This window comes from Phasianus colchicus, chromosome 18 (genome assembly GCF_987193195.1).
Source record: "Phasianus colchicus chromosome 18, bPhaCol1.hap1.1, whole genome shotgun sequence".
In the NCBI taxonomy this organism is placed as follows: domain Eukaryota; kingdom Metazoa; phylum Chordata; class Aves; order Galliformes; family Phasianidae; genus Phasianus; species Phasianus colchicus.
In genome coordinates this window covers 6822516-6837445 of record NC_143453.1, presented here as the reverse complement: position 1 = coordinate 6837445, position 14930 = coordinate 6822516, and the positions used below count along the sequence as shown (strand labels likewise).

Below are 14930 nucleotides of genomic sequence, written 5' to 3'. Positions count from 1 at the left end.
TCTTGCAAGCAAGGCCAGTTGCCAGTTTGACTTGGAATCAGGAGAGGATTAGAAATAAGAGCAGTCCAGATGACCCGTCCCACACTGCAGAAGCATTAACAAATACAATCTGAAGGTTTCCTCTAAAGATGTTCAACTTGAAAGCAAGTAGAAGTATCCATTGTGCACTAAGCTGGAGAAGCTCAGAGGGTTCTTCCACACTGACAAGCCTTCACTGAAGTATTAAATCTAGCCTTTCTAGAGGGAGTAATTAACACAGACCCAACTCATAACTTGGATGTAAGGATCAGCCCCAAAGTTGCATACAGGGAAGCATGGTGGGGCTGGCAACCAAACGCAGCAGTCTGGAGCTAACCATGAATTTGCCAACGCTTTCTGTGACCCTGTAAAGATCTGGTTCAAACTACTCTCAACAGAAAGAAGGGCAGGAAAATGCACCTGTTCTTACCAGTTTGATTCTATCCTCACAGCGAAGGAGGTTGATCATCACCTGGAGGTGCTGAGGCAAATCACCTGCAGTGAGAGCAGAGAAATCATCAGAACAGGTCATCTGACCATAAGCAGCTTCTGAAGAGGAAGGGCTGCAGGAATGGCTCTATTCAGGTGATGCACCCCTTCTGCAGCAAATAAAGGTCTGCTCACGCAACTACTCCAAAGTGGTGGGTATATTTCTGCTCAGTGAAAGCAAACAAAAGGAACAAAGAATCTACAAGAAAACAAACCAAGTTCACATCTAATAACTTTGTATAACACACATAACTTTCCATAAAAGATAAAATTCCTTCCGTAGGATGTTTGCTGGGTATATGAAATTGCTGACAATTGAAGAAACCCAAAGCCACGCTTGGCATTCAAACAGCCTCTTTGTGCTTGGAGTGTTTACTAAGCAGCAGGCACACAGTACCACACTGTGCCTTTCCCACATGCTTCTGCACTCAAAATGCCCTGATGAGCTTATTTCTTCTTGCCCCTTAACCACTTATTACAAAACCATCAATGACAGAAGGCATAAAAATACAGGATGAGTGGGATCCAACTTCCTTAAACCCTGTCAGCTTATCAGTCCTTACAGACATTCACCACACAACTCTCCTCCCACCATTTTGGAACACTGGAGTGTGCCTGGAGGAAGGACAAGCTGTTCTCAAACCATGAGAAATGCCTGCAGGCCAGATTTAGATTGGTTAACTGAAAAGGGAATTTCCTGAAACCAGAGAAGGGGGCGTAAGGAGATAAGAAAGGGGGGTTTGTCCAGAGGCTCAAATCCTTCTGAAAGTATACCTCACTTTTGAGAAGTAGCATTGAACAAAACCAGCAACAGGTGGTTTAAAAATAATAATAATAAAAAGAAAGATGCTGTCATATGAAGTCCCAAGCTTCAGACAGCGGGAGGCTGGGAGAGCACTCAGGAGAAACGTCCCTGACACATTGAATCAGGAGCTCAGTAACCACAGAAGGGGTGCTGGAGCCATATGACTCATTTTCCTCCCCACAGGCCAAAGGAGAAGGCAAAGATCAAACTACTGAAGCAGAAACAAGAGACATTTCTTCATTGCAGGCTGCAGAAAACAGGGATACACATACAGCACAGACTCTGGCTTAGAGAGGAGTGGGGAAGAAAAAGGGAATGGAGCATCTGGCCATGCTTTAATCCATACCTGCATGTTTGTGAGGATGCTGGAGACTTCGCTGACCCTGGGAACTGTTTCCTTGTTGCAAGAAGAGGGCTGCTCCCTTCACCATGAAAAAGCTCTCGCTTAAGCTGGAAAACAAAGGACACAGGAAGTCAGCTCAAAGGAAACAGCAGCAAAACGTGTGCTCCAGTCAGTGCCTGGGGAAGGAAGGACTTCTACTCATTAAAACACAGCAAGATTTGCCACAAGAAGCTGCTCTCAAAGGTTGATTCTGCCACTTGCAAGGCATGGCTCCAGGATTATTCATGAAGAATGTTGTCATTTTCCACCAACATTTTACTGCTTGGCCATAGCAGGAGATGCTTGCCTGAGCTGTCATGGACTGAAAATGACTTTATCACTTGATTATCAAATTCTGTAACTTAAAAACAGTAGAGGGTAAGAATTCCTACAGGCATAGACCTGTAAATAACTGCGGATCAGCTCTTGAGTCAATCAGTCCCTATTAATTTCAGTTCCTGAGATTTCTTTGGAATGCAGAAACAAGAACACAGAGCTATAAATCATAGATTTACAGGGCAGGGAGGGAAGGTGAAAAACCTGCACATCACAGCAGAATGAAATGAAACTTCAGGGTGAAAAGCAACAGGCACAGCAGCAAAAGCATTTCTCTGCTCTGCTGAGATACAACTGACCTGAGAAACAGTGCTGATAAGAAAGGAGGTCACAGCGTAAGCACACACAAAGCTGAATTCCCAGATCAAATGAAACATGGCTAAGGAGAAAGCCAATCAAAACCAGCAGTTAGAGCAAGGAGCAGCACAAGCCTAATTACACAGTCCTGTAACGCACTGCGAGCATTTCAGAAACAGACATGGACATAAGTGGTAAAGTTGGCATTTCCCACAGGGCTGGAAATGAACATCTCCTAAGCTACGTTTTAGTTGCCTAAGTAACTGCTTACCTTGCACTTCCTACCCCACTCCAAACATCAGGCAGGGAGCATCACAAGAGACATTCCTTGCTACAGAGCCCAACTTTCTGCCCTCCCACACTTCCCAACATAGACAGCCGTTCATTACTGGCTGCTATCAGCTAAATATAAAAGCTCCACAATGAGACTGTGCTCCACCAGAGTTACTTATGCTACAGAAAATGATTCCATAGGAGCTGCTGCTCCCAGTGCTCATCTGTTCTGTGCTCTGCCTCTGAGGTCTGTGCCTCTGGCTAGCAATGAGCACCAGCAGTGTGGTAAAGAGCCATCAATTCAAGCCTTCCCAGCTCCTGCTCCAAGTTAGGTCTTCCCTCCTCCAAGGACAGAGCCAAGGTTTCCAGTTAGTTGCCTGAATTTACAGCTTTCTTCAAGGCGCAAAGCTCCCAGAAAAGCTGAATCGGGTTTAAATTTGAGACTTCAGTCCCCCCTAAAAAGCAACCTAAAATCACAGCACAAGCTTCAGGCTCCCTCAGCCCTATCTCAGACCAACAAGCTGTCGGCAGGACAATTGCACTGCAATGAGAACAAAGCTTTCCCCATTTCTGCTCCTGCAGCACTCACCCCTGGCTCACCGGGAGCTCTCAGTGATGGCCCCGCAGCCCTCACACCACCAGCACCCACCAACAGCAAGAATTCCTGCAGGCAGGCACTTGGTCCATCCCATAAGCAAGGCAGGAAGAGCCCTGTTTCCTTCTTACTCCAGATCTAACAGGAAAGCATTAAAAAAAAAGACAGAAGTGACATCAAAGCTGCGACATCAACACAATGTATAGGATGTTCACTAGATTACAGCCTCGTGCATACCCAGCTGGTTTATCAGCAAGAGGAAAGGAATGGTTAGATAACATGCAGCTCCTAACACTCTCGTTCACTGCAGGCAGGAAACCTTCACAATAAGGCAGAACATTCCTAGTCAGAAGCTGTGCTGGGGGAGCAGAAGTGCTCGCAGGCAGAGGTTGACCCCCACAGTGCACGTTTTGCCACTGGGTATTTATCTGCATGGCAATGAACTGAAAAGCAAAACTGAAGAAGTGATTGAGAGCAAGATTTCTGTTCTAGCTTAAAGCGTTCTAGCTTAAACGCTTGCGTCTCCACCTGCACAAAGCACAGTGCTGAGTAAGTCAGCTCATGCTCCCCAGCACTGAGATTTCCCCCCCAGCTGCTGTTGGATGCCACCGGCGCAGTGCTGCACAACAGCCACTGTGAGTTCTCCTGCAACACTGCACCAAAACAGTGAGGTTACCCAACGCTGACCCTTAACTCTGCTCCAGGAACACTTCGCCCTCAGCCACTCCATACGAATCCTCTAATAGCTAACAAAATAAAAGTGAGAAAAAGGCACGACGTGATATCCCAACCCAGCATTCCAACGCTCTGAAATCCTGCAGTCCCAGTAAACATCCAAATTCCAGCTTTTTTTTTTTTTTTTTAAATTTCCCAAAGAACCAAAACCAAATCCCATCGTTACAGAGCCCCCCCAGCTCCCTCCCCAGCAGCAGTGCTAAATGCCTTAGCAAGCAGCGTTTGTTAGCGACATAAACACAAGTGGTTTATACATACTAATTTGGACTGGTTTTCTTTGAACAGCAGAAGCATTGTGCTGGCCCAAGAGTCAGGCAGAAGTCAGTAAATTCAAAAAGATTCATAACTAGCTATAAAACTCACATCCTTTTGCTTCTAAACCCATACAAAAAGAAAAAGAAAAGAAGAAAAAGAAAAGGTCGGTCGTATATTCTGTGCAGAGCAATCGCATCTGTTGATGCTACCCAGGAACTGGATGACTTCTACAGAACACTGTGTCTTCCACTGATATCCTGGCTTGAAAAAGCACTTGTCCTAACATATTCTGATGAAAGAAGGCCTTTCAGGAGGGGGAAAAAAACAGCTGAAGCTCGTCTAATCACTTCCCTCCTACAGACTGGTGCGAGCTGTTTGTTTCCTCCCCATGCTCACAGAGCAATGCAGGGCAGGACGAGGTGAAAAGCATTGCACTGATGCTTACTTTCCATATTGCCCAGTGCCTTATGATTTTTACAATTAAAGCCCTGTAACAGAATGTCTGTGTGGCAAAGGCATCGCAGTCAGATCAAGATACTTCCTCGCTTATGGTGCAACCATGTGCTGGCGTGCTGCTGCTGAACAAGAACCTCTTTCAGGTGGCTTGGAATTCCTCTGTCAGAGACTGCCTATAACCAAATTCAATGAAGACTGATTTCTTACTGATCCCTGATTAATTCCTTCACCACAGCAGCACCAGTCCCCCCAGAGGAAGAAGCAGCTTTCTGTTCCTTTTTCGCCCTGCCCCATTGGCACACACAGCACAACCCACCAATTTGCTGGATGCCCTCCCAGAAATCCCAACCAGCATCACTGCTTTCCAGCAGCCCCTTTTAGCTCTCAAAGAAACATTGAGCCCAAGGGTTTTGCTGTGACATGGGATCTGGGTGCTCCAGAAGGGCTGCAGAGCATCCCTTTATCAAATGATCTCAATGGGAGCACATCAGCCCCTTAAGAGGGGTAAAAGCTACACTTACAGGCACCTGGGAGCACCAAGTGTCAGCAGGAGGGTGCTGAAAGAACAGCTGTGTTTCTTTGCTGGCCATAAACCAGAGGCCCTGCTGTGCCTGGAGCTCTGCAAGGAGAGGATGGTTCTTGACTACGACACCTCCTTGCTCTGTCTGCTGGCTCCACGCTGCTCAGCTTTAAAAGGAAATATTTCTTCCCCTTTGGGAAAGCTCCAGAAGAACGTGGCTGTAACACACATCAATTACATTTCAACTTGCTTTAGAACACAATAGGCAGCGGCTCATAATCATTTCAAAACACCGTTCCCTGTGTCTGCAAAGGCAAACAAGCAGTCTGCAGTCATCCTCCATCCTCAGCAGTGCCCACACGGCGTGCCCTGCAGGGTGCTGTGCTCCAGCAAAGCTCTGCAATGGAGCCTTGCTAGGCACAGGGCTGTGCCATGCTATCCTGTCACTAAATGTTTGTCAAATTAAATCTCTTAATTTCTCCCTCGTTAACAGAATGACACACACAAGTGGCATGAGGGCAGAGGAAGGCATCAGCCCACTGGCGACTGGAGCTCTCTGGGGACAAGGGCAGCTTCCAGACTTCAGCAACCACACCAAAATAACACCAGCTACACCGCAGAGGTATATCAAACAGAAAGGAAAATTTGGGGAGGAGAAGCAGCAGGAAAAATCCCAACCCCAACACAGCAAAGGTTGTCCTACAACAAAGAGGAGTTTTGTGACACGTTGATCAACTGACCTGAGATGGGAAGTGCAGGTATCTAACCACCTCCTGACACTGCACTGCTTGAGATTGCAGTGCTCTGCCAAAATCCCTCCAGTGCACCTTGAGCTGAGGCAGCTGCCTATAGGGTAACTAGGGAAAACGTTTGCCTTCTCAAATAGTATTTTATTACCAAAAAATGTGAGGCAGGAAGGTTCTTTCCATATTTGTGGCTACATTAGGGTGTGGCTCTGATGGGTTATAAGAAGTCATCACTCTCAGTTGAAGACATAGAGTTGACCAAATAACAGACAAGTACTCCAAGAAACCCAAAACATCAGAACCAAAAACAACAGCTGCGAATCACAGCACAGCCTGGAGCTCATCCCCATCATCCTCACAGAGCCAGGGCATCCCACATCGATCCCATCCAAGGAACAGTAAGGAGGGCAGAAGACTCAGCAGGGCTCGTGTTTTTAGGGCTGTGGAGACACAAGGAGTCTGAGCATGCATTGTTTGGCTGAAGGCGTGGGCCACATTCACAGCACAAGAATGCTGAGAAGGGCTGGAGACACTGCAGGCCATTCACAGCACCAGATACTAACTCTCCTCCGGCACAAAGAGGAAAAAGAAAAATGAAATCAATCATGGAGCCCACAGAAGCTGATTTCCTAAGATAAATAGATTGCTTCCAGCCACTTCTGCTCACTCCATGCAGCCTTTTAGCTCCGTTCTGTGCAGACAGTGGGGACAGGAGGGGACATGGCAGCTCCGTCCCCATTCCATAGCTTTGTGCAACTCCTGCCCAGCTCCATCCCAGCACCATACTGGCATGGAGCAAGACCCAGATAACAGCTGGAGCCCTGCCTGAGAGGTGCAGGAAGAGGAAAGTGAACATAGCTCCCCATTTCAGCAGAGACTTGCGCAAAATAAGTTAGCAGAACAGCTCCCAATGGCCTGGGGAGAGAAAATTCCAGGAATCCCTGGTACGTGATGGTGAAAGGCCAAATAAAACAGAGATTGTTTCACAAGGGAAAATAAAAAAAAAAAAAAAGATGAAATCCTTTTTGCACATCCCATTAATTGCAGAGTTCGGAAAGGCAAGGGGTTGAGTGCAGCATCCCCAGCTATGCAACATGCTCAGAGCTAAGACTTCGAATGGCAGCGGGCATTTCTGAGATTCCCACTGGAAAATGAGGTCACTGCTGTAACAGCCGTAGGGCCAAACCCCCCACAGACCTCAGCCCATCCAGCAGCTGCTTATTGCCCAAATGCTGGCTCCCTTCCCTTGCAATGACAAATCCCAAAGCCCTGTGATGTCCTACCCGTTCCTTTCTGCTCTTGTTCCTTACAGTTCTGTTCTTCTTTCCATCCTAAAGCCATAGCTCTTCCAACCTAAGCCATTCTTAGGCCCTCCAGGAGCAGCTCTTGCCCTATCCCGATCCCATTCCCCACGTGAGCTGGTGGAAATGGCCCCATCCTCCTGCATACTTCCCCATCAGCTTAAGGGGTGAAAACAATGAGCTGTGTCATTAAGTCACCCCAGTTTACCCACTGGCAGCGTTTCCCAGAGACAAGGAACAAGTGGGAACTCTCCAGCCACGCTGCTGGAAAAGAAAAGGAAGGTGAAGAATGGTTCCATGGCTGGAGAACGCAGCTCCCAAGCAAAGGTCAGCCAGGACACAGCCAGCAGCATGGGAAGCAGCAGTGGCACAGCAACCCACAAAACAGCTCCGCTGCTGCATTTCAGAATGACTCCAAAAAAGGCAGCGGAGACCAAGGAGTACTTGACACATTGGTAACGCGTCAAAAGAAAAGAAAATAAATCTTGATGGATCACGCAGGGCAAAAGAAGGGCAGGAAAAGTTCTAACCCAACACAGGCACCCCCTCTAGTGTTTGCTGCAGGCTGCCTTACCCACGGAAGCCCAAGGACAGGAGTGAGCAGCGCAGCTTTGGCAGGGAAAGATGAGCACACAGGGGCTGAGTGGAGCCCTCAGCCCTTCCATTTGCCCTCCTCATGGGGCAGAGAGGCAAAGCAAGCTCTGCAGAGGGGTCCTTTTGATCCCACTTACGAGCACAGGATGTGCTTTGCACTGCAAACCATTTATTTGAGGCTGCACTTATGCCTGCCTTACTTTGTTTTCCCAGTGTGCCATTAGAGTGCTTCCACATCACAGATCTGAGCACTGTGTGAATGTTGATGAAATAAAAACCTTCGTGCTTTTCACTGAAAGTGAAGCCATGCCTCTAAAGGTGTCGTGACCATTTCACATCCTCCACAACCTCTCAAGGGCATTTGTCAGGCTGGCCACAAGCCCATTTGTATGAGAAATCCCTGACTTGCAGATCTTGGCAGCTGATTATCAAAGATTAAGGTATTTAAAAAAAAATCAGGAGGCATTTGGAACCAAAATATTTTTCTGACCCGGCTCTTTGTGCCTAAACAAACAGTAACCACATTGGCCTTTACAGGAAAAAAAAAGCGTTCAGCACGCAGTCGGTTCCTTTGATAACAGGGCCAGAGGGTTTTTGCCAAATTGCTGAGGTTCTGGGGGGAGGAAAAAAAAAAAAAGAAAAAAAAAGGGAAAAAGATTTATATATAATTCCTAAATGGTCTGATCACTGCATCTTCAAACCAGCAGCCTCCTGCTGTCCAAACAAACTCATCCTACTGCTCAGCATCAAGCCTGCAGCAGTTTCCTGGAAAGGCCAAATCCCAAAGAAGTGGGAGAGAAGTACAAGTTTCCCCATCTCACCCAGATATCTTCACAAACCAGCATGGCAAGGCCCAGTGATATCCCCACGGGCTCACATGGCCACAACTCAAGCCAGAAGCACCAGCAGGTCATCAGCCTGTCACTTTGCTGCTCCATTGTACAGAACACGCCAGGGCAGGATGCTGCAGCCCGGCCAGGATGTGATTCAGCGTCCTGTTTTGAACAGTGCACAAAGTCAGCAGCTTCTGCCCCAAGACCTCCCCTCAAACACACAGCTGCCCCAGCCCCAGGTACCCCCAGCACCAAAGCACGGCTGCTCAGAGCCGTCCACACTGTGCTGCCACCAGCTGAGCATGCACAGAAATCCCTGCAGAAGTTAAAGGTCAAAGCATTAATAAAAAACTGTTGTGCATTAAAATCCAAGATACAACAAAGCACAATAAGATCCTCCCAGTGAAGCACGTGGCTCAGAGTTTCCCTAACCAAAGTGGCCACAGCACGAATTTAACCTAGTGAGCTCCTCCTAACAAGGCTGTTGGTGGATGCCAGCAGGACCATGCTCTGCAAGGAGCCTGCCTGTGGTGATCTTCATCTTGCTGGACTGCAGAGGCTTGGGGTTAGGGCTCATAAACCTGTAGGTTCCGCCTAATTCCCCACTGAAAATGAGCTAATGCACACTCCTGTGTGCTTGATGTAACCTCACCTTGGTTGAGATTTCTCAAGATCATGTGGGTGCTCTGCAAGAGAAAAAAGAATCAAGGCACAGCATCCCACGGCTGGGCAGCATTTGGGAAGGAGGATTGCAGCAGATGATGCAAAGAAAGAGATGAGGCTGCTGGAATGCCTTTGGGAGGTTTCGTAAGCACAGTAATGTCTCTAAAAATGCAGATAGTGACATCTTTGAAGGAAAAGCTGAACATGTTCCTTCTCTCTGTTTTAGGGTAAAAACTTTTTCAGGGAGAAAACAGAAAGAAAGGCATTTTGGAATGACACAAACCATTCAGGAACTCAGAGCAAAGAGAAGTAAAACGCATGGTCAGTTCTAAATCTGGGACACAGATCACTTCCTCCAAGAGTCAGAAAGAAAAAGTCTGATAGCTCACATCACCAGATCCAACTGCACAGCCTAGAATGAAAATCTCAAGTTTTTTGTACAGAATGAAAATCCTCTGTTCGTGTGGATGAAAAAGCTATGTCATAACTGAGTAAGAGCACATTCATTCTGTATCCATGAAATCCAGTCTGAGCTGGCAACAGGTTGGGCTCTTCTTTCCAACAACTCTTCCTTCTATCTATCAGTGCCTCTGAGGTCTGCAAAGCTGTGTGCTGGAATGCTGACCCTGTGCTCAGGGCAGATGTGACAAAGCACAGCTGACACCCAAGACTCCAGCAAGGCTGCTCCAGGATTTAAAATCCACTAGAATCATCCCAGACCACTCCTAGGCTTATTTCAGAGGACCTGTTCTTTCTGCTGCTGCAGAAGCAGCATGATGAAGTTGAGCAATTCTGCCACCCTATGGGCACCAGGCAAAGTCTCAGGGAACTGATCCAGAGCAGCTGTAGCAGAAGGGGGTGGGATTCATCCAACCCCTGCACAGAGGAGTGTCATCTATCACCAAAGCTGTGTCTGCATCAATGCCACAGATTTTCCCCATGGCCTCAGTGCTGTTCCCCTGAGCACAGCAAAGGCTCAGCACAAGAGCCGTCCCATTCTCCAGGTCTGTTTCACAACCTGGTTACCAGATTCTTAACCTGAAAACTTTATAAGAAAGAGTAGCCCCAAGAGGCTGAAGGAAAGGAGAAGCTGTTGGGATCTCAGTTTAACATCACTTCTCAACGGTGTGCAGAAAAGCATTTGGATTTTAAGCTCAGCTCAGTGCTGTCCATTCTCACAGGATCACTCTGGTCAAAGATGGATGCACACTTCTGGCTTGCAAAGTGGTCAGTCAAAGGTGGCCCTCAAACTCAGTCACCTCCCAGCCATCCCTCTGTGCTTTGCCATCAAGCTGACTTGCAATGTGAAGGAATAAAGCTGTTTTTCTTCGTTTGGTACAAATACCATTCACACAAAGTATCAGCCTGCTATTGGTAGACTGTTACTATTCAATACAACACAGAAGAAAGCACAAGGAGGACAAGGATGTGTTGCTGCTCATGTCAGTGGGTTCCTGCTTAAGCTCCTGTGTAATGAGCCCATAATCAAGCTGGGAACAAAACCAGGAATCCTGAATTTTGCTTTAACATCAGTTGCACCCATGTCACATCACCTCCTACCTTCCTCTCTGGTTTCCCTTGCTGGATAATCATATTTGTGCTCTAACATCCACACACTGCACAACCCTGATGGGTGTCACAGGATCCAACCCCAGCCAGCTCTGTCCTCATTGCAGCCAATCCACCAGGCTGCAGTAGAAAGCTGCCACCAGAGTCCAGCTTTTACATCTCCGCTGCAATACATCTCAAACCACACACAATGGAATGGAAAGAAGAAGAACAGACTCAAAGCAGCAGCATTTGTGGCTTTGCTTTCCTCTGAAGTAGGAAGTCATAACGAGAAGCAAAGGCACTGTTGTGTTTTTACATTTTGTCTCTCAGATTGTGGTTTACAGGTTAGAGGGTTATCTACAGCAGCTGGTTTTGGAGTGAGCAACCCACATCATTACTCAGAGCCCCATCAGGTTGGTGTCCCACCAAATTATCTGTGTTGTTACTGCTCCTCGTGCCTGCACAGTGTCATCAAGGGAAGCCTTGCCTTTTCCAGCAGGGCATCTCAGCCTTCCCTTCCTCCTCCTATGAGCAAAATTGGTACAACCCCCAGAACCCAGGAAGCAAAATTCCCTTATGGGATGGCTCTATAGCCAGGAAAGTTCAGAGCTCTGCTCCCTTTCCCTCTCTACTCAGAGCCCCAGAGCAGCAGCAAAGAGAGCTGCTGAGATAACAGCTAAGTGTTGTGACCAGAATTGATGAGCAATTTTCCAGTTTCTTCCCATCAGGAACAAAACAAACTCTCTTTTATGCTTTCAGTTCATTAAGCCCTTGTCTCAAACCCAAGCCGATAAGGTGAAGGCTGTCCCTAATGCAGAGCTCCCTCAGGGCTGGCCATGAAAGGGGAGCAAGAAGCCAGAACTTTGGGTGGGACTGGGACTCCAATGCATGGCACACAATTAACAAGAGCAAAAACAATGCTTACAGCCAAACAGCTCTGCTTACCTCACATTTAATTTGCGCTCCTCATCGCTGCCAGCCTCCAGCTGAGGGGAGAAAAGGAGGAGACAGAGAAAGTTACACGCTGGTTGTTTCCATAGGACTAATAGGAAAAGCATACATTCTTTAAAACCATCCTAACAGTGGGTGGTTGCACCCCATGTTTTTGCAGTGCTGGGGATAAAGGAGATGCTCTGGCAATACATGCCTGCTGACAAAGGGGCTCATGGGGGCTTTAAGGCTATTAGGCCCTAATCCTGCAAGCTGGTCCTGCAGCATGCATCACTCTGAAGCACATCGACCTGCCTTGTGCACACAGGAGTGCTGCTGCTGTCCTGAATGAGTGCTGGGAAGGGCTGGGCCTGCTTCCACCTCCCCACCAGCTCACAGACCAAATTCCACATTAAAGGAAAACACAGTTTTGGTTAATCGCATCCAGAGCTGACTGGAAGAAAAAAGCTCAAAGATCACTCCTTTCCTTTGCATGACCAGAATGAGGGCCAGAAGCATCCCTCTGAAGGGCTGGCTGGCTGTGCTGGGGATCCAAGACCTTGTGGATTGTGTTGCAACAGGGAAACTTCTCAGACCTGCAGCACATGGGACACCAGAGCCTGGATAACTCAGAGCATGCTCTCCTGAAGGTCTGTGCCTCCCCATTAGCCCCAGCAACATTTTCTTATTTACTAACATCGCTTAAAACCCACATCAAACAGGGTCCTGGGAAGGGTTAGTTGTTTTCAGGTGGTTTCTCACAACTCAAAAACAAGTAGTTTCATGTCACACATTTAAGCTTAAAATTTTGAGTGTGCACATAGGGACCAGGTTGTTCTGCATCCTCCTCCCATTATGACTCAGGGGTCAGAGTCTGCAACCTGCAAGAACCACACAACCACTCAGTCTGGGTACTGAAGTACAGCCATGGGGAGGAAGAAAAAGGCACAGATCCCATCTCAAACAACCACAACGGACGACGATCTGGAGGAAAGCATACCAGCTCTATTTTTAGTTTGTTTACATGGCGTGGCCAGAAGCAGAGCCAGAGGCAGCCGCAGTGCTCACAGCACCCTGAGCCCCTTGCCCACAGCCCTGGGAGAGCTGCAGGGTCCAGTGAGGTCACTGCTGTGTTTGTTTGGGTCAGTCACATAGCAACAGGACAGAGAGCAACGTTTTTTAAACAAGCAGGACTGCAAAATCCCACATGGGGTTCAGCAGCAGAGCTGGGCCCTGGAGCTGCTTTGGGCTCAGCTTTTGCAGCCACTGACTTGGTTTCAAGTCCACTTTCCTTGCTGCAGGAAAGAAACAAAGGAAGAGAGAAGCAGCCCACAGTATAGGCACAGCACCTGTCCACATTCTGAGGCATTATCCACAAGGGATATGAAGTGAGCAAGCGGGGCCAGGACACACATTGTGACACCATCACTCCTCTGATGGATAACCCCTATGGATTTATGGTGTGTTACAACAGCGAGTCTCATGAAAGCAGCAGTATCCATTTCCTACATTCCTTCAGGCTGAGGAGTTAGGAGAAGCTGCAGCAGCTTACTCACAATTAGCAAGAACATTCGGTCATCATTTCCCATTTTAAAAAGGTCTATCTTCTGGTAATTATTCGCCATAGGCTAAAAATCCTGCAAACCCATCCTTGGAAGAAATAAGGCACTTTGGGGGGTGGATTCTCCTTTGAAATCTGCTACCAGGTTGAATTCTGATGGTTTGTAGCTCTGCAGGACTGCATGCCAGGAGGGAGCATTCACATGTGAGAGGGGACTCCTCCAAGGGCCACCGAAGCACAGCCAGGAGAAAAGTTTGGTGAAAAACTGGGGGCTGAATGGTTACCCCACCAGGAAACCACTGGTGGGCAATGAGCTGCACAGCACAAAACCTAACCAGGTGTGCACGGGCAGGGAGTGAGCAGCCCACCTGGACCTTCCCTCCCAGTTAAACCCAGCCCAATTGCATCAGCTGCACCTGGTGGTGGCCATCTGGAGAGAAGGAATGGTTGTCAGGTTTTCATAGAATCATGAAGGCTGGAAAAGGCCTCTAAGACCACCAAGCCCAGCCTCAACCTACCCTTGCCAGGCCCACTAACCGTGACCCTCAGTGCAACATCTCCACATTCCTTTAGCAGCTCCAGGGACAGTGACACCACCATTCCCCTGAGCAGCCCGTGCCACTTCATCACTACTCTTTTGGAGAATTTTCTCCCAGCATCCATCCCGACCCTCCCCTGGTGCAAACTGAGGCCATTGCCTCTCATCCTACTGCTGTTACCTGGGAGTAGAGGCGGACCCCTCCCCACAACCTGCTGTGAGGAGTTGTAGGGAGCCATCAACTCTCCTCCCCTGAGCCTCTTCTCCTTCAGACCACACCGCTTTGTCCCGTTCCGCAGCTCTGAGCTGCAGGATCCGTGCCAGAACCCAACACGCTCCTTCTGCAGGGCACAAGCACCATCCCCACATCCCTCAGAGCCAGGGTAGGGCTGCTCCGGGCCCCAACCACCGCACGGAGCTCATCCCCGCACAGCTAATCGGGGGCCAGCGGGCCCTGACAGGTGACAAATAGGATTGCGCACCTGCGGGGCCAAGGGCAGGGAGGAGAAGGATGGGGTGGGGGGGCGGGGAGGGAAAAAACAGCTTTTTGGGGTCACCAAAGAGACAGACAGGAGAAGGGGAGCGGCGGGTGCGGCAGCGGGGGGCTGCGGTGATGGGAGCGGAGCCGGCGGAGCGAACCGCCGCACAGCGGGACCGGGTGAACCCCCAGGGACGGCCGGGCCCCACGGAGGCCTCGTCCGAGGCCCACCCCACCCCTCCCCGCCTCACCTCGCTGGTGCTGGCCGAGGAGGCGGCGCTGGGGGTCGGCGAGCGCTGTAGCGTGACCAGCGCCATGGCGGGGGGAGGGAGGGGGGAAACCGCGGCGACGAGGGCCCGGCTACAACGGCGGCTGCGGGGTTCCGGCCGCCTTCATCCCGCCAGGCGGCTGCGCAGCACCGGGCCCCGCCGGCGGCCGCCGCGCTGCGGGGAGGAGCGAGGGCTGAGGGGCGGGGAGAGAGGGCCAGGCAGGGCGGGGCCTAGCGGGCCGGGAGCGGGGCAGACCTGGGGCCGGGCGGGGCCTAGCGGGCGTAGGCCGCGGGCAGGGCGGGGCC

The 14930-nt window shown here is 49.3% G+C and overlaps 1 protein-coding gene across 6 annotated transcripts in view; it reads right to left on the bottom strand.

Moving 5' to 3' along the window:
- The window catches only part of SSH1 (slingshot protein phosphatase 1), a 28754-nt gene extending 13925 nt beyond the window's left edge, over positions 1–14829 (bottom strand). Inside the window, exons 1-5 of one of the 6 annotated variants that reach the window (XM_090121019.1) lie at positions 14608–14829; positions 11795–11835; positions 5902–6018; positions 1659–1762; positions 449–513 (exon numbers count right to left, since the gene is read on the bottom strand). In XM_090121019.1, the coding sequence (XP_089977145.1) occupies positions 449–513; positions 1659–1762; positions 5902–6018; positions 11795–11835; positions 14608–14673 (393 nt within the window). In that variant the 5' untranslated portion in view covers positions 14674–14829. Of the gene's footprint in view, positions 1–448; positions 514–1658; positions 1763–3189; positions 4143–4188; positions 5608–5901; positions 6019–11794; positions 11836–12492; positions 12761–14059; positions 14403–14607 lie in introns of those variants that run through there. The other 5 variants (XM_031592467.2, XM_090121015.1, XM_090121016.1 and 2 more) reach the window with 5 other exon arrangements.
- Between the last annotated feature and the right edge of the window lie 101 nt (positions 14830–14930).